This window comes from Grampus griseus, assembly GCF_964374135.1.
Source record: "Grampus griseus genome assembly, chromosome: 10".
Lineage (NCBI taxonomy): Eukaryota > Metazoa > Chordata > Mammalia > Artiodactyla > Delphinidae > Grampus > Grampus griseus.
Genome location: NC_139004.1, coordinates 64,555,400 through 64,578,025, shown reverse-complemented (window position 1 = coordinate 64,578,025; position 22,626 = coordinate 64,555,400). Strand labels below are relative to the sequence as shown.

General features: G+C 49.2%; 1 protein-coding gene across 1 annotated transcript; it reads right to left on the bottom strand.

The window, feature by feature from the left end:
• Positions 1-4,886: 4,886 nt before the first annotated feature.
• LOC309828272 (antibacterial peptide PMAP-23-like) lies at positions 4,887-6,198 on the bottom strand (the record flags this gene model as incomplete). The annotated part of the gene is made up of 4 exons (XM_082663523.1): positions 4,887-4,964; positions 5,051-5,122; positions 5,266-5,373; positions 6,001-6,198. 4 exons carry the CDS (start codon positions 6,196-6,198, stop codon positions 4,887-4,889), a joined length of 456 nt encoding a protein of 151 aa, XP_082519649.1.
• Between the last annotated feature and the right edge of the window lie 16,428 nt (positions 6,199-22,626).

Genomic DNA, 22,626 nt, shown 5'->3' with positions numbered 1-22,626 from the left:
TTTTGAAGCTTTCATTAGCTAACAAATATTGTTTTTCATTTCCTCAAAGAATATATTAAAGTACCCATTTTATGTATGAATATTCACGAAAAATATATATATATAATGCAGCCTTGATTATATCCATCTTGACATGAATGCAGTTATAAAATGTAATTTTTAATACTTTTCTGTGGATGAATGGGTCCACGAAGGTGAAAGTGCCTAGGACCCATGAAAGTGACAATGTAGCCCTCTGTCTCCCCTGCCAGCTTCCTGTCCTGCTCTGGCTGAGGTGACACAGAGGCAGAGTGACACACAGGAGAACAGGGGGCTGCAAGTAGGACCCCAGGGACCAGGGCAGCCCTGACCCTCGGGCTGAGGCTAGAGAGACCATGGGGACTGAGGGACGAGACTTTTGGGCTCTGACTGGCAGGGGCATTGCCGAGTCAGAGCACAGGCAGTCTGGAGGGTACCCCGCCCTACTGTGCCAGCTGCTACCTTCTAATGGCCACATGGGAAAGGCTAGTGCAGAAGGGCCAGTTCGGTGCCCTCAGGGAAGTCCACTGTGTGCATGGGCTGCATTTAATTCATCTCCTCCTGCTCTGATGGGGATTCCAAGTGTCTCTCTGGGTCCCTGCACTGACAGACGAGTCGGCACTGTGCCCTGAGACTAACACACTCTAACTATTGTCTCCTGACTCTCTCACCCTCTGAGATTCACATTTGGCCCCTATGAGGTCCTTGAACTTCCTTCTCTACCTAAATGACAGACCAACCCCTTAAAGGAGATAATGTTGTTCCCAATTACAGATAGAGAGACAGAGGCCCAGAAAGATCAATTCTCCTGCTCAGGGCCACACGGGCAGGAGAGCAATTCCTTTCAGACATCTAGACCCCTCAGAATTCTCTCCCTCTGCCCCACTGAGGCTGACCTGGAGTCCCCTGTCCCGTCTTGGGAGCCCCCAAACTAACTCCTGAGACCTCACTGGTGGGGCTCAAGGGCAGGGTCCACAAGGACCTTGCCTGATTACAGCCCAGATTCCCTCCTTGGCACAGCAGGGGTCTGGGGGATGGAGAAGCCCCTCCTTGTCCTCACTCATTCCCTCCCTCTTCCTTACCTCTTGCTCTCCTCCACTCGCTGTGTTTGGCTTCTGTGCTGCCCCCCACTGAAGTTAGTGGCCTTCACATCTGCACAAACAATAGGAAAATATTAGGAGTCATCTCCCTGGGCCTCGTGGGCTCCTGTCCTACTCTGGCCACTTTGTAAAATCCTCAATGCCCCTTGGCTTACAGCACCACGCCCACCCCACTCCCCTCCTGCACCACCACCCTGGACGCCTCGGGCTCTTCTCTCTTCTCTCCACATCAGGCCCCGCGTCTGACCCACCTGGGCCGAGTGGGTGAACTCTGCACAGCTCCACCACCATCACAGGCCACGTTCCCTAGAAGCAGGGCCTCAGCTGGGAAGTGAGAGGCATCTGATTTATTGAGGAGTGTTGTCCGGAGGAGGGAGGCGGAGGGGAGCAGGATAGGGCAGAGGAAGGAGCTGAGCAGGGACGTGCTCTACCCTGAGACGAGCTTCAGCCTCACCCACAAACGCCTGGAACCCCTGCTTTAGGACTGACTGAGGCGGGGGCTGGGCTTTGATGTCCCCTCATAGTCAGTCCCCATCCACAGGCTGAGGGCAGAGGGGACACAACCCCCCAGGCATCTCCTGGGAGGCTGTGAAGGCAGCTGTGAAGGGGGCACCTGTGAGCCATTAGCATCCATATTGCACATTTCAAACAGATGGGGGACGGGGCGGGGGGGGGGGGTGCGGGGGCGGCAGCCGCCCAGTGAGGGGGATCTGGGCAGGGCACTCACAGCACCTACTGCCCAGTGCCCCGCCCAGGGACCAGCATCCCCCTGGCACCTAAGAGCCAACCTGGTAAAGACTGAACTTTCATCTTCCCCCACCCGCATCGCATACCTACACCAGGACACTGACCAGACCATGACCATGCTCTCTGGAAGCTCCCCACGCCCCCACTGCATTGTCCAGCCTGTCAGGGAATCAACCTGCTTCATCCTGTCTGCAGTAACTCCATCCCAGTCAGCCCTGCACTCTGCCAGCCTCTTGGGCAACCCTCCTTCCATTCTCTCTCCCCTCCTCTGTTGGCTACTGCCCTGGTCTGATGCTCAAAGCCATTTATGGAAGGGTCTGATACTTGTTCTTTCACGGGTAAGGGGCCCAGTGGTCACACAGCAGACACTCTCACCAGCCAATCACTTTAGAAAGCACTGACAAGGCCTGCAGACCTCCCTGCCAGGGACCACTTTGGCTCCCTGGTCAAGGGTGGAGATGAAAACAATGTAAGCATCCAACCCTTTCCACTATCAGTGGTCACATATGCATGTTGAGGGCCTCATCATGGCAAGGCACATCTGGCCAACTCCGATGTAAAATATGAAAGGACAAGGCAGGGCTGAGGATAGAAAAGTGTTGCCATGGTAGCAGGATGGGCAGTCATGGGAGGAAATTGGAAACAGATGTGATCAGCACAGACCCATATCATCCTGATGAGTGATCCCTCTCTCAGGTTGGGCAGGGATGTGCCAGCTGTGATAGGCCTGACATGTAGCATTTGCTGATTTCCATGGTGTAAGTACTTCCATCAAGGCCGATTTCAAGCTACCAAGAGTTTAACAACCAGCTCGGAAAATCCTGACCATTTAACAACTGGCTCTGGCAAGCCTGTATCCTCTGGCACAGACACAACACAGCCCCCTGGGTGTCCTCTGCAAGGATTCCTTCCTCAGCTTGGGTTGATGTAGAGTGAGAAGCATGAGGTTCCTCTAACCTGCCTGAGATCAGCCCCACCTGCTCACCAAGAGGAGACAAGCCTGACAGGTAACAAAGTAAGTGCTCTGTGAGATCCTGTCCTCTGTCCCTCTCAGAGAGGGGAATCTGTGTCTTGGTACAGGTTGGCCCACAAGCAGACCTAAGACAAGCATTTAGTGGAAGTAGTTTGTTTGGGAGGTGATTCCAGAAAGCACCAGCACGAGTGTAGAGAAGGGAGACAGGGCAGGACCTGAGTCAGAAGAGGACGTGTCAATGAACAGGTCACAGAAGTGGGCGGCAGGGGCTTAAGCCAGCTGGAGACCTCAGGAGGAGGTGTGACATGTCTGGGAGTGGACCCCCCAAGAAGTGAGGAAGAGGAGGTATTTTTCTACCAAGTCCCCCCAATAATTGGTTGAGGCTGCTCCCTGGGTTCAAACTCCCCAATGTTTCCAGTCTGCCCCAGAGCAAAGGTCAGCTAGAGAATGGGGAGTGGGCAAGACATGGACAGTGTCTGAAACACCCAGGCAAACAGATATGTGACCTGTGTGTCACTCTTTGTATCTCTCACACTCATGCAGAGCTCTTCACCCCAATGAGCAGGATGCTTCTTTTTAATGGTAAAAAAACATTTATATACCTTTGATCCCTAAACACAAGCTCACAGGGACTTCCCAGGTGGTCCAGTGGTTAAGAAGCCGCCTTCCAATGCAGGGCACGTGGCTTCGATCCCTGGTTGAGGAACTAAGAGCCCACCTGCCGTGGGGCAACTAAACCCGCGTGCCGCAACTAGAGAGAAGCCCACGACAAAGAGCCTGAGCACCACAACGATGACCCAGTGCAGCCAAAAATAAAAATAAACACAAGCTCACAACTGAAATCTGGGACCCAGCTGAAGAAACAGTGATGTGTCTCAATGCCAAAGGAAAAGCAAGGAGGGGTGGGCTTTCCAGAGTTAAGATTGTCAAGGGCAAGTGAAACGCTATGGGCATTGTACCTGTAGGCTTAACCCTGAGACTGAACTGCGTCTCTGTGAGTGTTTAACAAAAGCCTGGCTCCTCCAGACTGTCACCTCCATGTGAGCAGGGACAGCATCCCCACCAGCACTACACACAGAGCAGGTCTCCTTAAGTCCCTACTGGGTGTTGGAGGAGGAGGGCAGAGGTGTGTGAAGGGCATGGGAGGGACCCGAGAATGGACCTCTTGGCCCTGGCCTCTCCCCATGCCCTCCTGGAAGGAACAGGGGCCTCACCCATGACTGTGTTTACAGGAGTGATCTCTCTCTCTCTCTCTCTCTCTCTCTCTCACACACACACACACACACACACATACACACATACACACACACACACACACACACACATACACACACACACAAAAGAGGCTACCCGGAGCTAAGGACTCGGTCCTGGTAAGTGGGAGGAGGGGAGACAAATGAAATTGACGCCTGGAGTAAGTTGCTTTCACAAGAATTTATTACTCAGAGTCTAGAAGTCTGAACCAGGGCAGGCAGACCCTTAGGTCTTTTCCCTGGGCTCACAATTCACCCAATTAATCTGATTATTGGGACGATAATCGGGCCATACTTCTTCCAACCTCTTAGTATCTTCCTACCGAGGCTTCTCAGTCCCCTGACACTCTGGGGCTATGCAACAGGAAGAAACAAGTTACTATGGAAAATGGGCCCAGGGTAAGACCAGAATCCTCCCCACGTGGACATCCCCACTAACTGGGTGACTTCAGGAGACTTTGGGCCCCAGTTCACTTTCTGGCTGTGACCTTTGGAGCATGTGGTTGAAACCCCACATCCACAGACAGATGAGGAAACTGGGGTCCACAGATGGCAAGGGGTTTCCCAGGGTCACAGGCCCATCCCAGCAAAGCTAGACGGGAGTAGGGGCTGAAAGCACATTACTCTAGTCAGTGCCTCTCAGAATTCAGCACAGTTGGAATCCCCTGGAGGCCTTGTGAAAATACAAATGGCTGGGCCCCAGCCCAGAGTCTGATTCAGGAGGTCTGAGTGTGGCCTGGGAATCTGCCTTTCTGTCAAGTTCCCGGGTGGGACCCCACTTAGAGAACCACTGCTCTAAGGGATGGCAGAGCCAGTCCTGGAGGCCTGGGGCTCGGGTGAGGGAGGGGCCAGGTAGGAGGGCCTTTCTCTGCCCTGGAAGGGGCAGTGGGTATTTGGTCCAAAGGATGTTCCTCAACGCACCCTGTTATTAGCTCCACAACACAGAACGGGCCACTCACCACAGTGCAAGTGATATCGAAGTTGTCCCTGATCTGAGCCAGGGTGACTGTCCCCACACACTCTTTCACCAGCTGTAAGGGGGAGGTTCGAGCTCAAACTGGAACCCCCGGACCATTGCCTCCCAGCCTCAGCCCAGGGGCTAGAAATCTTCCCCAAAGCCCCCTATTCAGCTCCCTGGGAAGCATCCACCAGCACTCTAAGCCCCCAGCCTCACCCCATTCTCCTTGAAGTCACACTGCTCCGGGGGCTGCTGGGTCGTCCTGGGGCACACAGTCTCCTTCACCGTGAAGCTCACAGGCTTTGGGGTGTCCAGGTTCTCATCCTGGTCAAGGATCAAAGTGGGGTGACTGGGCTCGGGCTCATGCTTCCTTCTCTGATCTGTCTCCCTGCCCCTCACCTAGACGGCAGCCTCTTCAGCCCCTCCTGTGTGCCTGGCCCTGGGTTTGGTGCTGGGTGCACAGGGGAAGGGGACAGAGCCCACTCCTGGACTCATGGGCACACAGATAGCAGGAGGGGACCTCAGACCAGCTCTGATGAGAACACCTTCCCCACGGAGGGGCTGAGGCAAGTCAGGGACCACCTGCAGGGAAAGACCTTGTCACTGGAATCTCCAAGCTGAGCAGAGCCCTCCCTGGTAGGAAGACAGTAAGGAACAGATGGGACTTAAAGCAGGGAAGTCACATCACAGACCGAGTAACCATCCCCCCTACCCTGGAGCTCCCAGAAAGCCCTGGAGCCCAGGGCACCTGTTCCCACAGTAGAGATGCTAAGGCAGGAAGCTCTCATGCTGGGAGGGGACCCAGCTCTGGGAAGGTTTCCTGGAAGAGGTGGGAGCCCACCTAGAGGGAGAAGTCCCTTCCTGACAGGAGGTACAGCCTGAGCAGAGGCGGTGACAGTGTGGCCATGGCTGGCGGGAGACAGCCCCCTCCCCAGGGTCCTCCTGACTCACGGCCTTGGGAGGTGGGTCCAGCTCCAGGAGGCGGTAGAGATTAGCTTCTGAGGACCGCTCGTTGAGCTGATCCAAAGCACGAATCACGGCCTCGTTGTAGCTGAGGGTCTGGGCGCTGGCCGAGGGCACCACTAGTCCCAGCAGCAGTAGCCACAGTGACCACCGCCCCAGGGCGAGGCTGGCCCTCTGAGTCTCCATGGTCCCCAAGTCGGCCTCCTCCCAGCATGCAGGACCCTCCTTTATGCCCCTCCTGGGCCTGATGCAATGGCCCAACCACGCGTCTTCCTGACCTGCCCCATCCCTGATCTCCTCCCCGGCTGTGAGCTGGACTTGCCTCAGCCCCTGCTGTTGCCTCACAGGATTGCTGGGCAGTGGGAGCGGGAAGCCTCCTGTGGAAGGTGAAGAAATGGTTTCTCCATCTCCCTGACAACGTCTTGGCCTCTCCTGGGGCCCATGGGGAGTGTCATAGGCAGGGTTGCTCAAGAGCATTGAGTCCTCCAGGAGAGGGAAGACCAGGCTCTGTCTTACGTCCCCTCTGCCTCCACACTCTGGCCTCCTCAGGAATAGGGTAAAGGAGTGTATTCAGCACTCAATCTCCTCCTCTAGGCACTGTCTGGCACAGAGTAGCCATCAGTTAATGTCGATGAGTGGATGACTGTACCAGCTTCTTCTAGAGCCTTACACACCTAGCCAAACCCTAGGCAGACAGTCAACCCCACACCATCTTGTCTTTTGGGCCCAGCCCTCAGCCAGTCAGGGGCTTGGCTCCATTTGTCCCCTCTCCTGGATTCTTCTCCACTGACTTTCTCACTCTAAAAATGTCCCATCCTAAGTCCCTGCCAGCCGTGGCCTATTGCCCTGGCCCCTCCCAACCAAGCCTCAAGAATAGTCATGTAGAATTTTAAAAGTTCAATCTGGGATTCCTTATGAAAAGTTCCAGCAAAGCAGACTTAAAGGAGCCTATATGGTCAGTCACTTTTTCTTGCTGTACTCATATAAATAATCAAGCCAAGTTTATTGAAACTAGACTTAATTTGCAAGCAAATTAGTCTTAAGTTGGTTATCTTTGATAAAAATGGGGGTAATTTTAGACAGAAAAATTATGTTTCAGTAGAAAATTTAATATGTACTTGAGGATATTAAATACTAGTTCTGTTAATTGTCATTGAGGTTTTGTTGTCTACCTATAAACTGGTCTGCATACTGATTTCTCCTCATTTCCTCTAATATCTGGCTACAACTCTCCAAACTAATGTTTCAAATTTTTCTCCCATCCTCCTGACTTGGAATCATTGAGAACTAAAACTGCCCTTTTCCTGAAGCTATGCAGGCTAAAATAGGACACTTAATATAAATTTCAGAGAAATCACCGTAACAGCTCATGTATGGACAATCTTCATGTCTGTTGCTGCGTGGGCCACTCAGAAGCATCACCAGAGATTCAAACTGTGACCCGGGAAAATCTATTAGATTGCCACTGTCTGCCCTCACTCCATTTGAAGAGGATTTAAGCCCAACACCTAGAAATCTGGCTGCCTTCAGAAGTCAGAAATTGGGATTACAATCTGCTCCAGTCACACACCTTTGTTTTTTTTTTAATTTTTTTTGTTTTGATTGTTTCCATAGAAATGCCTCTCATTAAATACCTGATTGCTTGTACTCTGTAGGCCTAACTTGGGGAACCCACCTGCATCACTGCTTCCGAAAACAAGGCACAACCTTTTAACTAAACTGATCTATTCTCAGGACTAAGAGACTGGTTTGATGAGATATGGAGCAACCTACCAACTCTGGACAGGCTCAGACCTATTTCACAGGATGGTGCCAAATATTAACATTTTCCACAATATTATGCAAATCCTTGAACAAATTCCTAGGACCCTCAAGATCACTGACCTATTATCATGGCTGAAACCTTCAAGTTTGGGACAATGGCTCTAAACTGTATTTCAGACTATTGCCTGTATAATTATTATAAGATTTGCTACTACAGTCACTGAGGAGAACAGTATGGAGGTCCCTTAAAAAAAAAAAACAAAACTACCATACGACCCAGCAATCCCACTACTGGGCATATACCCAGAGAAAACCATACTTCAGAAAGATACATGTGGGCTTCCCTGGTGGTGCAGTGGTTAAGAATCCGCCTGCCAATGCAGGCGGCACGGGTTCGAGCCCTGGTCCGGGAAGATCCCACATGTCGTGGAGCAACTAAGCCCGTGTGCCACAACTACTTAGCCTGCGCTCTAGAGCCCACAAGCCACAACTACTGAGCCCACGTGCCACAACTATTGAGGCCCGCATGCCTAGAGCCTGTGCTCTGCAACAAGAGAGGCCACCGCAATGAGAAGCCCACGCATCACAACGAAGAGCAGACCCCGCGTGCTGCAACTAGAGAAAGCCTGCGGGCAGCAACGAAGACCCAACACAGTCAAAAATAAATAAATAATTTTTAAAAAGATACATGTACCACAATGTTCATTGCAGCACTATTTACAATAGGCAGGACATGGAAGCAACCTAAATGTCCATTGACAGATGAATGGATAAAGAAGATGTGGCACATATATACAGTGGAATATTACTCAGCCATAAAAAGGAACGAAATTGAGTTATTTGTAGTGAGGTGGATGGACCTAGAGTCTGTCATACAGAGTGAAGTAAGTCAGAAAGAGAAAAACAAATAGCATATGATAACGCACATATATGGAATCTAAAAAAAAAAACGGTACTGATGAACTTAGTGGCAGGGCAGGAATAAAGACGCAGACGTAGAGAACAGACTTGAGGACACAGTGGGGGAAGGGGAGGCTGGGACATAGTGAGAGAGTAGCACTGACATATATATAATACTAAATGTAAAATAGATAGCTAGTGGGAAGCTGCTGCACAGCACAGGGAGATTAGCTCAGTGCTTTGTGACGACCTACCAGGGTGCGATAGGGAGGGTGGGAGGGAGACTCAAAAGGGAGGGGATATGGGGATGTATGTATACATATAGCTGATTCACTTCGTTGTAGAGCAGAAACTAACACACAATTGTAAAGCAATTATACTCCAATAGAGATGTATTTTAAAAAAAAAGATTTACTACTGTAATCCTATTTAGATGTGTTTCTGGGTTATAACCTCTGACTTTTAGCATATCAACTACCCAGGTAGTTAAGGTCCTCACCATCGACTCTGATGCCCAGGCATCACTTGGTGGATTGCAGTGTAAACGCTGACAGTTGATTGTTTTTTTCTTTCTCTCTTTTCTTTTCTTTTTTGTAATGCAAGTGCCTGATTTAAGCTTTGACAGCCAGGCATCCACTTCAAAGGTGGCTATCTTGAATAAACATGTTGTCAGCTGCGTGACTAGATTAAAAAAGCCAGGCCACCTCCCCCTACTGAGGGTCCTTTGTTTCAGATTTCTTTAACTGATCATTTGGGCCACTTGTTTTTTCTCTTCCTGTGCTTTAAATTCCTGCTCTTATGTTTTAAATTCACCAATAAAAAGTGAGCCGTTAGAAACCCTAGGCCCCCATCCTCAACTGCAATAAAAGCAGGACCCCAGGCCCATATTCTCTTTCTCTCTCTACCCTAGATGTCTTTGAGTGGCTCCAGTCATGCCACATAATTTCCCAGTCCCATAAATAATGAAACTTGTTTTTTTCAAAGTTCTCTGATGGCGATTGGTGAAGGGCATCGTGCAGTCATAATCAGAACCCCAAGGGCTGGTCCTGTCACAACACTGGCTGTTGATAGTCTGAGACCTGCACACAACACTGACCCTTGAGAGTCCTGCTGAGAGTACTCAGCCAAGGGCTGCCTTCCTGGAGACAGCCGGGCTCAGGCAGAAGGCCATAGTTCCCCCTTCAGGAGCCTTGGCCGAAGAGGTGCTCTCACGAGGCCCAGCTCAGTCCTAGGCCCAATTCATTTCTCGAATGTCTGACCCTCCCAGAAGGCCCACTGCCCACCCCTCAAATGGAGCTCCCACATCTTATGCTAGCAAACCTGCCAGCTCCCACAACTGCTACAGCCAACCACTTCCTTTTCCACCCTGCCTCCCTCCACAGCCCCTTGGAGAGCCAGGGCCGCATCCCAGCCCTCTGCCTGTGCACAGCCCTCACCATGTCCAGCTGTCCATCTCAGGGGCCATACCCACCAGCCAGCCACAGGGTCCCTGTGCAGCCAGCTCTCTCACAGTGAGTTCTGCCCTTTGGATCTTCTGGGGTCCTTATCTGTAAGCCAGCTGACCTCCATGGGGCCTGCCTCAGTTTACTAGAGATGTACTAATAATACGGACCCTCCCAAAGCGAAGGTTTGGAGTCTCAACCAGAACTTTCTCTGATGAAGGAAATATTCTGTATCTGTGCTATCTAGTATGGCAGCTATTAAACACACATGGCTACTGAGCACTTGAAATGTGACTTGTGCAACTGAGGAACTGACATCTTAATTCAATTTTCATTAATTTAAGTGGCCACATGTGTATAAGACAGTGGTAAAGATCCTTTTTTCTTTGGTCTCTTTGCAAAATTTTTCTCCTCCTTTATAGCTCCATATTCCAAGGTGTTTGCGGCAAGAGGATCGCCTTTAACAACCCCGAAAATCTTAGGCCTTGCCCACTCAGCTCAGGACCAAAAGGAACCTCTTAGGATTTGCAGAAATTGACTGTCGTCCTGTCCACACTGACTTGAGAGGGAATAGAGCTCTCAAAGGGAGGCCTTTGTCCCAGAACCATGTTCTTCCTCGCAAGTACCGCTGACCTTCGCTCCACCCCTGCTGCGACAGGAAGGGAGAATCATAGTGCTATTGCCATTTCACAGATGAATAAACTGAGGCCAGCCCAGACCAGGATAAAGCAACTTGCCCAAGATACCAAACTACTCAGAGACAGATGTAAGGCTGAGGCTCCAACCTCTCCCAGCTTCAGCTCACCCTCTCATCCCCCTCTTCCCCTTGCAGATGATGGGAGGACAGCCAGAAACCATCTTGAAAAGGGTAAGTTCTCATGCTTACCATACATCCCAGAAATTCCACTCCTAGGTATTTACCATCAAGAAATGAAAACATTCCTCCACACAAAAATTTGTACAAGAATGTGCAAAGCAACTTGATAATAGTCAAAACCCAGGAACAACCCAGATGTCCATCAGCAAGTCCATCAAATCGCAGGACATCCACACGATGGAATGCTACTTGCCAGTAAAAAAGAACAAACTGGTGATATGCGCATCACGAATGAACCTCATAAACATTATGCTAGACATTATGATAAGTGAAAGAAGTCAGATGCAAAAGATCACATATTGCATGATGCTATTTATATGAAACCTCCAGAAAAGGAAAAACTATCGTGATAGGAAATAGATCAGTGGCTGCCAGGGGCCAGGGTTAGGAAGACAAGGTAGACTGCAAAGGGCCGTGAGGGAACATTTGGGATAATGAAAATGTTCTACATCCTGATTGTGGTGATGGTTGCACGATTGTGCATTTTTGTCAAAGCTGAAATAATTACATTAAAACTGTGAGTTTTATGGTAGATAATTTATATCTCAGTTTCAAAAGTTTTAGAGCAGGGGGGGAAGCGCCGGCAATGTGTGGGCAATTGTTCGGTCTCCCCAGCTCTCCGTGGCGGCAGAGCCCACGCTCACATGAACTGGCCCTTGAGCCACTGAAGATGACAGAAAGGGGTGAAGGCAAGGAAGAGCAGTAGTCCTGCAGCTGCCCCCTCCCTGCCAACTCAGGAAGGCTCTGAGTGTGCCCAGGGAAGGGAGGCCCCAGCCACGCTTAGGAGACCACCAACCTGGGCCTGGGGCAAGCCCCTAGCCCACTCTGTTTCCATTACCTCTGTGAAGTGAATGTGAGGGCTGCATGGATTAAGTGGGTACTTCTCAGAGCATGTTCCATGGACTAGGGGTGGTCGCGCAAGATTCCCAAGAAAAGGGTCCCATGGTCAAAGAAGTATGTGAACCCTCCCTTGCTGTTTCCCGGAGACTTACAATACACGTTAGCTTACTAAAGGCTGTGAGAGTCCTGCAGGAAAGGAACATGTTTCACTCTGATTAACCCCAATTTCCTCAATTGTGCCCCTTTTTTCACAGAACACACAAACATCCCAGAAGGCCCAGGGCATGCCTTGGAGCCTGGATTTTAGGCTCAAAGGATTGGAATGGGTCCAGCCCCAAGTCCTCTAGGGCAGGTATTGCTCAGGGCTAGAAAGGTCTAGGTCCTGGAAACTCTCAGTGAAAATAATCAATAAGCAATCTATAATAAGAATAGAAGAGAGTTTTATTTGAGCCAAACTGAGGACTATAGCCCAGAAACCATCTTCTCAGATTGCTCTGAGAAACTGCTCCTGAGAACCGTGGCTCTCAGCACAGTTTTCTATCTTCTCAGAACAAAGAATATTAAACATGTCAGGGATACATCTCTTCAAGGTTTCAAAAAAAAAAACAGACCAGCATGTCCACAGCGAGTCAGTATGTCCTTGGCACCTGGGAAGGGAGCCTTATCATCAAAGGAGGAGTACCAGCACTGGTGTCCCAGGAAGGGAAGCATTTAAGCTTTCCCCCATCCCCCACCCCAAGACACACGGCTTGCGGGATCTCAGTTCCCTGACCAGGGATTGAACCCGGGCTGTGGCAGTGAAAGCCTGGAATCCTAACCACTAGGCCACCAGGGAACTTTAATAAACCCTAAGCTTTATTTTTAACATGGGCATTTTTTTTTTTTTTCCGGTACGCGGGCCTCTCACTGTTGTGGCGTCTCCCGCCGCGGAGGACGCGCAGGCCCCCCGGCCATGGCTCACGGGCCCAGCCGCTCCGCGGCATGTGGGATCTTCCCAGACCGGGGAACGAACCCGTGTCCCCTGCATCGGCAGGCGGACTCTCAACCACTGCGCCACCAGGGAAGCCCAACATGGGCATTCTTTACTTCTGGTCAATGTGCCCTTTACTTTAATAATTAAAACAGATATACAATGTATGTTTGATAGGCCACAAACAGGCTGTCTCAGTTACCATAAAATTCAAGTTAACTCGTGTATAAGCCAGAATGACTCTCCCATACCTCAATATGTGAAAATTTCTTTTATCAAAACCATGAGCCCTTCCTCTATCTGCCACCCCCCAACAAGGCACCTTGCCTAATGGGGGCCTTTGTCAACCAGTCATCAGCAGGATGGCACAAGAGGCTCTAACTCAACCAGGACAGGAGGGAGCCCCAGGAACAATTTCACCTCCCAGAGGCCCAGGGATTGAGAAAGACTGCGACAGGGCAATGTTACCACAAGTCCACCTTCCTGGTCTCCAGCCCCTTCCAGCCCCTGGCACAAAGTCTTTCCTCTCCTCCCAGGACAATCTGTGAGGTGAATAGCACCCAGGTGCAAGCTGTAAGGAGGGCCCAGCTGCTAGCCAGGACCTCTGACTACCAGAGGGAGTCAGACTCACTTCTCAGAAGTTTATTTCAAACTTCTCAGAAGTTTATTTCAAACTTCTGAGAAGTGTTTACACTACTTGCTTTGTTCTCTCTTGCTAATGCCTCTGTGTGGTACACTGATCAGGAGTCATTCCTCCCATTTCCTGGAGGGGTGCAACCGAGACCAACAGTGATCAAGAGGCTGACACATAAGATAAAGGGCCAGCTGAGACTAGCAACACAGGTTTGGGGCTCCCGGCCCTGAGCTCGTCCCACCCTGAAAAAGGCTCTAGAGGGACTTCCCTAGTGGTGCAGTGGTTAAGAATCCATCTGCCAATGCAGGGGACACGGTTCAAGCCCTGGTCAGAGAAGATCCCACATGTCATGGAGCAGCTAAGCCTGCGAGCCATAACTACTGAGCCCGCGCGCCTGGAGCCCGAGAGCCACAACTACTGAGCCCATGAGCCACAACTACTGAAGCCCAGGCGCCTAGAGCCCGTGCTCCGCAACAAGAGAAGCCTCCGCGATGAGAAGCCCACGCACCGCAATGAAGAGTAGCCCCTGCTCTCCGCAGCTGGAGAAAGCCCATGCACAGCAACGAAGACCCAAGGCAGCCAAAAAAAAGGCTCTAGAAGCAGAGCCCCAGAGACTGGGGTGCATTCACTTTTTCACACGTGGCAAGTCCCTCTAGCTGCCTTTTCTACCAACAACACTCCTCAATTCAGTCCCCAAGAATATTCTCCTGGGAAACAAGTGCCCTCTGGTGGCTTCTTTGAGTGCTACACCAATGTCCACCGGGGAAGAGTGGCAGAAAAAGTCAACCTTTTCAGAAGAGAAAAGGGACCACAAGGACCTGCCTCACCACCCCAAGCCATAAGTTCAGTTCATCTTCCTTGCGGGGAGAGGAGGGGAGAGGAATGCTGGTGTCTCGAGGCCCTTTCTAACCCCACTGCCTTCAGGATAACATTCACATCCTTAGTTTTCATTTACACCACAAACATTTCTCCTTCTGGCTACGAGTCAGGCTCTATGCTGCTGCTACTTGGAACAAGAGGCCGCCATGCCCCAGAAGAACTTTAAGGCTGTTCTCCCTCCCTGTGCCTGCTTCCCACCCTTGAGTGGCCAAATGGCTTCCTCTGTCATGACCTCTCCAAATAATTTTTTAAAAATTTTTTTATTGGAGTATAGTTGATTTACAATGTTGTTAAAGCATTTTTTTTTTTTTTTTTAGGAGCAACTGGACAGAGGTGGAAAATCTGGAGTACGGTGTCCTGAAATCCAAGTGCAGAAAATATTTCTAGAAGGGAGTAGTGAACTGTATCCAGTGCTATAACAGATGGCTGCTGAGCAGAGTAAGACAGGCATGCGAATTGGTACGAGGTTCAGCAAAATGAAGGTCCCTGGAGAATTTGCCAGATGCCATTTCCACGGAGTCGGCAGGGTGAATGTCTGGTTGGAGTGGGTTCAAGAGAAAATGGAAGGTTGGGAGATTTGGATTGACATGTATACACTAATATGTATAAAAGAGATAACTAATAAAAAAAATACTTTTCCAAAAAAAAAGAGAGAAAATGGGAGGAGAGAAGTTAGAGACAACTTTTTTGCGTTTTATTATGAAGGAAAGGACTATAGCTGGAGGGGAAAGTGGGGTCAAGGGAAAGTTATTTTGTTACTAACAGGAAACATTTCACTGAAATATACTATTCATATAGAAAAGTGAACAAATCAGGAGCCTGCAGCTCAGTGAATTTCCACAAGGTGAGCACATTCATGTAAAAAGTCCTCCTCTTCCCTCTTGAGTCTGGGAACATATGTATATGTATAACTGATTCACTTTGTATAACTGATTCACTTTGTTATAAAGCAGAAACTAACACACCATTGTAAAGCAATTATACCCCAATAAAGATGTTAAAAAAAAAAAAAAGTCCTCCTCATGGCCTTTTCTAGTCACCACCACCCCAGAGATCACCAGGACCCTAATTTCTATTACCAAGGTTAAAAAGCAGGACTTTGTTTAACTTTATGCTGCGGAGTCAAACAGTATATCCTCTTCCATGTCTAGCTTACGCTCAGCATCGATTGTGAGATCGATCCATGGTGTAGTTTTTTTTGTTTTCTTAAATTTATTTATTTTATTTATTTATTTTTGGCTGCGTTGGGTCTTCGTTGCCTTGTGAGGGCTTTCTCTAGAGTGGAGGCTACTCTTCGTTGCGGTGCCCGGGCTTCTCATTGGGGTGGCTTCTCTTGTTGCGGAGCACGGGCTCTAGGTGCGTGGGCTTCAGTAGTTGTGGCACGTGGGCTCAGTAGTTGTGGCTTGCGGGCTCTAGAGCGCAAGCTCAGTAGTTGTGGTGCACGGGCTTAGTTGCTCTGCGGCATGTGGGATCTTCGCGGACCAGGCCTCAAACCCATGTCCCCTGCACTGGCAGGCAGATTCTTAACCACTGCGCCACCAGGGAAGTCCCAATGGTGTAGTTTTTACTTTTCATTGCTGTATGAAAGAACCTCCAGATACCCATTCTATGGTTGATAGGCATTTGGGTTGCTCTCTGCTGGAGCTAAAACGAATAACATGGCTATGAACATTTGTTTAAGTGCTTGTTGGTGCGCTTTGAACTGTACTACACCTTCTGTGCCATCTCTTGCCATCCCAGAGCCTTCCTGTGGCTTCTTTCTCACCTCCCACCTCTACCACTCACTCAACATGATGAAGACCTCTGCGTGGCCCCCTTCAGTGACTCCCTTCAGTCACCAGGATTGAACCATAGACTGGCCACTCCTGCCTTGCGGTGGCTTCTCCAGCCCCACCTTCCTGGGCCTCTCCTGCTGCATCCAGGCTTCAGTGCTGGTGCCCTCCAGAGCCAGCCTCCTAAAACACTCCCTGCACACCCTCAGTGGACATTATCATCCTTATGCTAATGAACTCCAAATCTCTCTCCCGAGTGCCAACCCCAGACAGTAGACAAGCCCAAAACTGAGCTCATCAGATTCCTCCAAGAACTGTGCCTCTTATTGTTGAAATAATGCCACCACCCACCCAGGTGCTTAAGTCCTTTCCTAGAAATCATTCTAGACTCCTCCCGTTCCCTCCCCCACCTCAATGACTCAGCTATCAAAACCCAGTGAGCTCCATCTCCTTCCTCAGCTCCTAAGGTCACTCACACCCCTCTTCCCATTGTTGAGCCCTCACCCCGCTTCCCACCGCCTCGGTTCAGGATCTTGCCATTTCCCCACCGGAACTATTTGGACAGCCCCTTCCTTGTTCCCCAGGCTTCCCCACTCTCCCCCACTGACCCACCCTGCAGCAATTTTCATCCACCCTCCACACCCTCCACTGTCCACAGGATGAGGCCAATCCCCTCAACATGCTCAGTCTTTCAAGAATTGTCCCCTTCCTCCCACTTGTGTCCTCACAGCCATTCCCACGAGCCCATTCTGCAGAAGTAGTATCCTCACCTCCTGGCTTCTGAGGCCTCTTTCCTCTCCTTAAAAATCACCCCACCTCACCCCACCCCGAATCACCCTTTTCCAACAACCTACACCCTCAAGCTTCAGTAGCTTTAATCTCCTTTGGGAAGTCCCCCCTCCCTTCCCACTCCAGCTTTCTGAGTCTCCATCTCCACCCCTCCTCCTAGCTCCACCAGCCTGCCCCAGACAGCATCCATTATCATGATAATGCTTTCATCACTGCAAGCATTCCTCTGTGAGACTGTATTTGGCAGATGTAAGCCTGCTGAGGGTAGGGATTGTGGCATTTTATTTCTAGCACAAGGTTTGTCCCAGTAGGCAATGAATAAACATTTGTTGAGTGAATGAACGCAAGAACAGGGATGTTGAGCCAAGTAATAAACTACACAAAACAAGAGGAATGGGAAGGAATTTTTCTGAGATTTTTTTGGGGGGCCACTCTGCGAGCAGCTTGAGGAATCTTAGTTCCTGACCAGGGATTGAACTCAGGCCACAGCAGTGAAACCGCCGAGTCCTAACCACTGGACTGCCCGAGAATTCCCACTTTATTTTTTCATACAGCTTTTAAGATGAAAGGAGTCCTGCTGACACCATTATTAGCTTACTGAGCCTATCGGCCACTGCTTTTCAAAGTGTAGGTCACAGGCCATCATAACACATTTATTTTAGGGATTCATAACTAGGATTTTTTAAAAATTTCAAATTTTTTCATAGCTAGGATTTTTAAGTCACAAAAATAAAAGAGAAAACAGTGTATTACAGGTAGTACTGAGTAAATGATGCATTGAAAACTTTTTGATATGTGTGTTCCAGGTCATGGGTCCAAAACGTATGGAAGCCCCTGCTTTAAGCAGTTGGGGGGTTACAGGAAAGGGCTTCAAACAGAGGGTGAGAGGAGATCAGATTTGCATTTAGAAAGAGCATTTACGGGTCAAGGGCTTGGGAGTCCAGCCAGATCAGGTCAGCAGCGGGGGAAGAACAGGCAGGTGAAGGTGCCGGAGCCTTTTCCTGCCAAGGGCACTAGGCAGGGTCACAAGTCCGGTTAGGAAGGAAAGAGAAGTAAGTGGACTTGAGGTAAGTAGAGTTGTGAGTTGCCGGCGGGCCATTCTAGGTGAATTCAGATGTGGGGCAGGAATTCAGGCGAGATATTCCTATCAGTAACGGGAATTTGGGAGTTCTCTGCCGTAACGCAGGAGGCCAAAAAAGTACTGGGGGTGGGTTTCACTGTTCAGGAAGCACCCACGAAAGAATGGGCAGGGGTGGGGGTGCGGTTTCTGCTAGAAAAGTTTGTTATCCCAGAGCAGACATTTAACCATGAGACAAGATTTAGCCTGTGCTCAGAATACCATCCTACAGAGCTTGTTACCCAGCACAAACCAGGATAAACACAAATTATGTATTAGAATGTGTGGGATCTCTGGAATTCAGTGGCCTTAAAAGTCATTCAGTTAAGTGGTTCCCAAACCTGTGTTTCAGAACAATTCATAGAGCTTTCTGATTATACAGATTCCAGGCAGGGCCCTACACCAAGCCTATGAAGTCAAAATATACAAGGGAGACCAGAGAATCTCTATTTTCAAACAAGCTCCCCAAACTGGTAGCAATAAAAAAAAAAAATAAAATAAAAGAGGAAATTTATCTGTTAATATGGAACCAACTCCAAGATATATGAAGTGGAAAAAAGCGAGATTCAGGACAGTGTTTATAACATGTTGTTGCCGTCTATGAAAAATGAAAAGTATATGTGGCGGAATATGTACATGCACTTGTTAGCACAGACACAGGCTCTAGGAGACACACACACACAAAGCTGGCCAGTGATGACCAACGGGGAGGAAACAGGGTAGACAGGGATGGGAGGGAGATTTTGTCTAGGCCTTTTTTGGTATCATTTGAATTTGTCCCATGTAAATGGATTGCGAACTCAGTAAATAAATAACTAAGTAAAAGTCAAAACTCCCCAGATAACTGTAATGTAGAACTAGGATCTGGGAACCCTCGATGCTAGGTACTCCTCACCCCCACAGCATCTAAGACCCTGGTGATACAGACTTGTGGACTGCTCATTCCACCTTGGAAAGCTTTGTTAGTTCTGACTTTCCTTTTCAGTGTTAATCTGAAACCTCCAGGGAGGCTCACACTGCCTCAGGTAACCATGCAGAATAAATCCAATCTGGCTAACAGCACAGGTGGGTGAAAGAAGAATGGGCACATGTAAAATATTAAATCAGCCAGGGTTATCTTTTTCAAATATAAATGTAAACCTTTCAATTATTTCCCATTGCCCTTGAGATAAATTTGCAGAATGTGGTCTACAAGCCCCTGCAGAGTCTGTGCCCTCAGCAACAACCCCTCCCCCTCGTTCTCTGCCACAAGGTGGGGAGGCGGGGACTCCTCCCAGCCTCAGAGATTTTGCTTAGGTTCTGTCCCTCTGCCCAGAACACGCTTTCTTCCACCTCCTAAGGACTTATCCTCCCGGACACTTCCTCAGAGATTCCCTGACGGTACCACACCAGATTAAATTCCCTTCTTAAACACTCTCAAAGCAGTCACACTTTTTCTTCGCAGCATGTATTCGATCTATTATGTGCTGAGGGTTTCCCTGAATCAGGCACTAGAGTAGAGAAAACGAAAGGGGGAGGGTCCCTATCCTTTTGCGTTTATTATCTTTTTTTGAGGGGGATTAAATTATCACAGAAACCAGTGTAAACACGTGGTGCCTGGAATGTGGATGGTAACAGGGGAATGTGTCAGTGACAGTATCTGACGGTAGAGCTTTCTTAAAAGGGTGGGTGTTAGCTGAGTGAAGAAGAGTATTCCAGGCAAATCTCCAAGGAAGCATTAACCCTGTCCGTTTGGATCTGGCAAATTGGTAGGCTCACAGTAGAGACTGAATGAACGAGTGAACAAAAATCGACTTGCCCCAAAGCAGAGCTAGATTAGAATTCAGACCTCTCAATTCACAGCGCAGGTCTCTTCCCTTCCCCCCAGAGCTGCTCCAGGACTTTGGAGAGCATTCCTGAGTGAATGGGGAAAAGGGTTTGTTTAAATTATTCCTTTTCTTTTGCTTTTATTTCACAATCCATGGACGCAAACCTTAAAAAAAAAAAAAGTCATCCTCAACACTTCATCAACCTTTTAAAAAAAAAATTTATATATTTATTTATTTATTTGGCTGCACCGGGTCTTAGTTGCGACAAACTGGGATCTTTGTTGCTGTGTGCGGGATCTTTAGTTTCGGCATGTGAACTCTTAGTTGCGGCACGTGGGATGCAGTTCCCTGACCAGGGATCGAACCCAGGCCCCCTGCATTGGGAGCGTGGAGTCTTAGCCACTGGACCGCCAGGGAAGTCCCCAACAACATTTAGAAAGGAAAAACAAAAAAGGTTCTCTAACATTTCGGACACAGTTTTCATTCCAATACTTGGATTGCTGGTGGAAATGCTTCAGTATGTCAACCTACTTGGGCAAATCCCATTCAGGAAATGTCTGCTCGGGCAAGGACTTTCCATTCCTTTAACCATGAAACAAATATTGACTGTATAATTATAGTGTATGTCCATACAAAAAGTTCAAAATGTTGACCATTGTTTCTTTGAAGATGGTAGAATTATGGATGATTTTTTAAAATTATAACTATCTGTATTTTCTAAGGCTATAATTATTTTGTATTATTTGCATAATACAAACCTTTGAAAGCAAAAGCTTTTTATTTTTTTTTTAGTTGAAGCATAGTTGATTTACAATGTTATGTTAGTTTCAGATGTACAGCACAGTGATTTAGTTATACATATATACATTCTTTTTCATATTCTTTTCCCTTACAGGTTATTACAAAATATTGAGTATAGTTTCCTGTGCTATACAGTAGGTCCTTGTTCATTATCTATTTTACATATAGTAGTGTATATATGTTAATCCCATCCTCCTAATTTATCCCTCCACCCCAGCAAAAGCTTTTTAAAGAAATATTTAATGAATTTAACGGTAGGCCCAAAACAGAGGTAGTGGTCATAATCTCAACCAGACACCTAAAATAAATATACAATCTAAATAATCAAGAGTATTTGCTCTAAACATGCTATCTAAAGACAAGTCCTCTTAAGGACTGATTGCTGTACCTCTGCCTCTCTCATAAAATCATTCATTCTAGGAGTTGCCACTGGTACAGAGGATATAACAACAAATCTGGTCATCTATAAAATGGGGACAATTCCTGTCTCACAGAACTGTTTAAGAATTAAACGAATTAGGGCTTCCCTGGTGGCAGAGTGGTTAACAATCTGTCTGCCAATGCAGGGGACATGGGTTCGAGCCCTGGTCCAGGAAGATCCCACATGCCTCGAAGCAACTAAGCACATGTGCCACAACTACTCAGCCTGCGCTCTAGAGCCCGTGAGCCACAACTACTGAGCCCATGTGCCACAACTACTGAGCCTGCGCCCTAGAGCAACGAGAAGCCACCGCAGTGAGAAGCCCGTGCACCACAACGAAGAGTAGCCCCCGCTCCCCACAACGAGAAAGCCCACGCGCAGCAACGAAGACCCAACGCAGCCAAAAATAAATAAATTTTTAAAAAAAGAATCAAACGAATTAATAGATAAAGCCCTTGGAACACGGGGACCTAAGCACTACATAAGCATTAGCTATTATTATATTTACAGTATTGCTATCCCAATGAGGTAAGAAAGGGTGGGAGAGAAGGAAATGATTCTGAGAAAAGTATTATACAAGAGCTAAAATGGAGGTGAGCAAACAATGCCGAGGCCCACAGTCCAGGCCGTAGGGTTAAGTCTTGTGGTCAGCGGCTCATGGCCAGAACTACCTGTTGGACAGGAGTCAGCGGTCCAGAGTTGGGCCCTGGTGTTCAGGAGGCAGCGCCCAGTCCTTGGGTCATTCACTTCCCTCTCTCGCGATAAAATTAGGGCCTGGAGGCCCAGGGTGGGAGAAGGGCCCGGACCGCCTTCTCCACCCTCCACATTTCCTCAGTTTGCGGAGCGCGGGACGGGCGGCCGACATAGCTTTGGCCTAACGGGGGTAAGTAGTGACTGGACTGCCGCTGGCTGTGCGAACTACGCTTCCCACCATGCAATGGGTCAAGAGGGGCTTCCGATCTCCCCCGGCGCCTCGCAGGTTCAGCTGGGAGTTTTCATTGACCTCCGAGCCACTCTGGCTCAGAGGAGCTCAGGTCCCCTCTAGGCCCCTCCCCTTTCTGAGGAGGGGTGACCTCGCGGAGTCCCGCGAGCTGCTTCCTTCTTCCCCTCTCATTGGTCCAGCCTAGCTGCCATTCCTGTGCGAGGAGGAGAACTGGTTACTGATTGGTGGATTCCGTTTGGCGCCAACTAGGAAAGGGAGGGCGGGGCATTGGCAGGCCCTAGTGAGCAGCTATTACCGCGAAAGGCCACCTCGGCAGCGACAGCCCGGGAGGGAGGTGAAGGTCGGCCTGGTTTTCAGCACTCCCGGGCTGGGCAAGAGAGTGAAAGAAGAGTGAAGAGAGTGTGAGACCGGGCCGTGGCCTCGCGGTCTAGCCGCTCTCCTTCCTAGACCTGCCCCGCTTGTTTGGATTTAATCTTCAGGTTGCCGGCGCCCGCCCGCCGGCCTCGCGGAGTGAGGGGAAGCGCTCGCGCCTGTGGCTGGCGCCTGCCGAGTCCGGACACCCGCCCGTCCTCTTCGCTTGCCCGCGGCAGCCGCGTCCCTGAACCGCGGGGTCGTGTTTGTGTTTGACCCGCGGGCGCCGGCAGTGGGGCGCGCGGC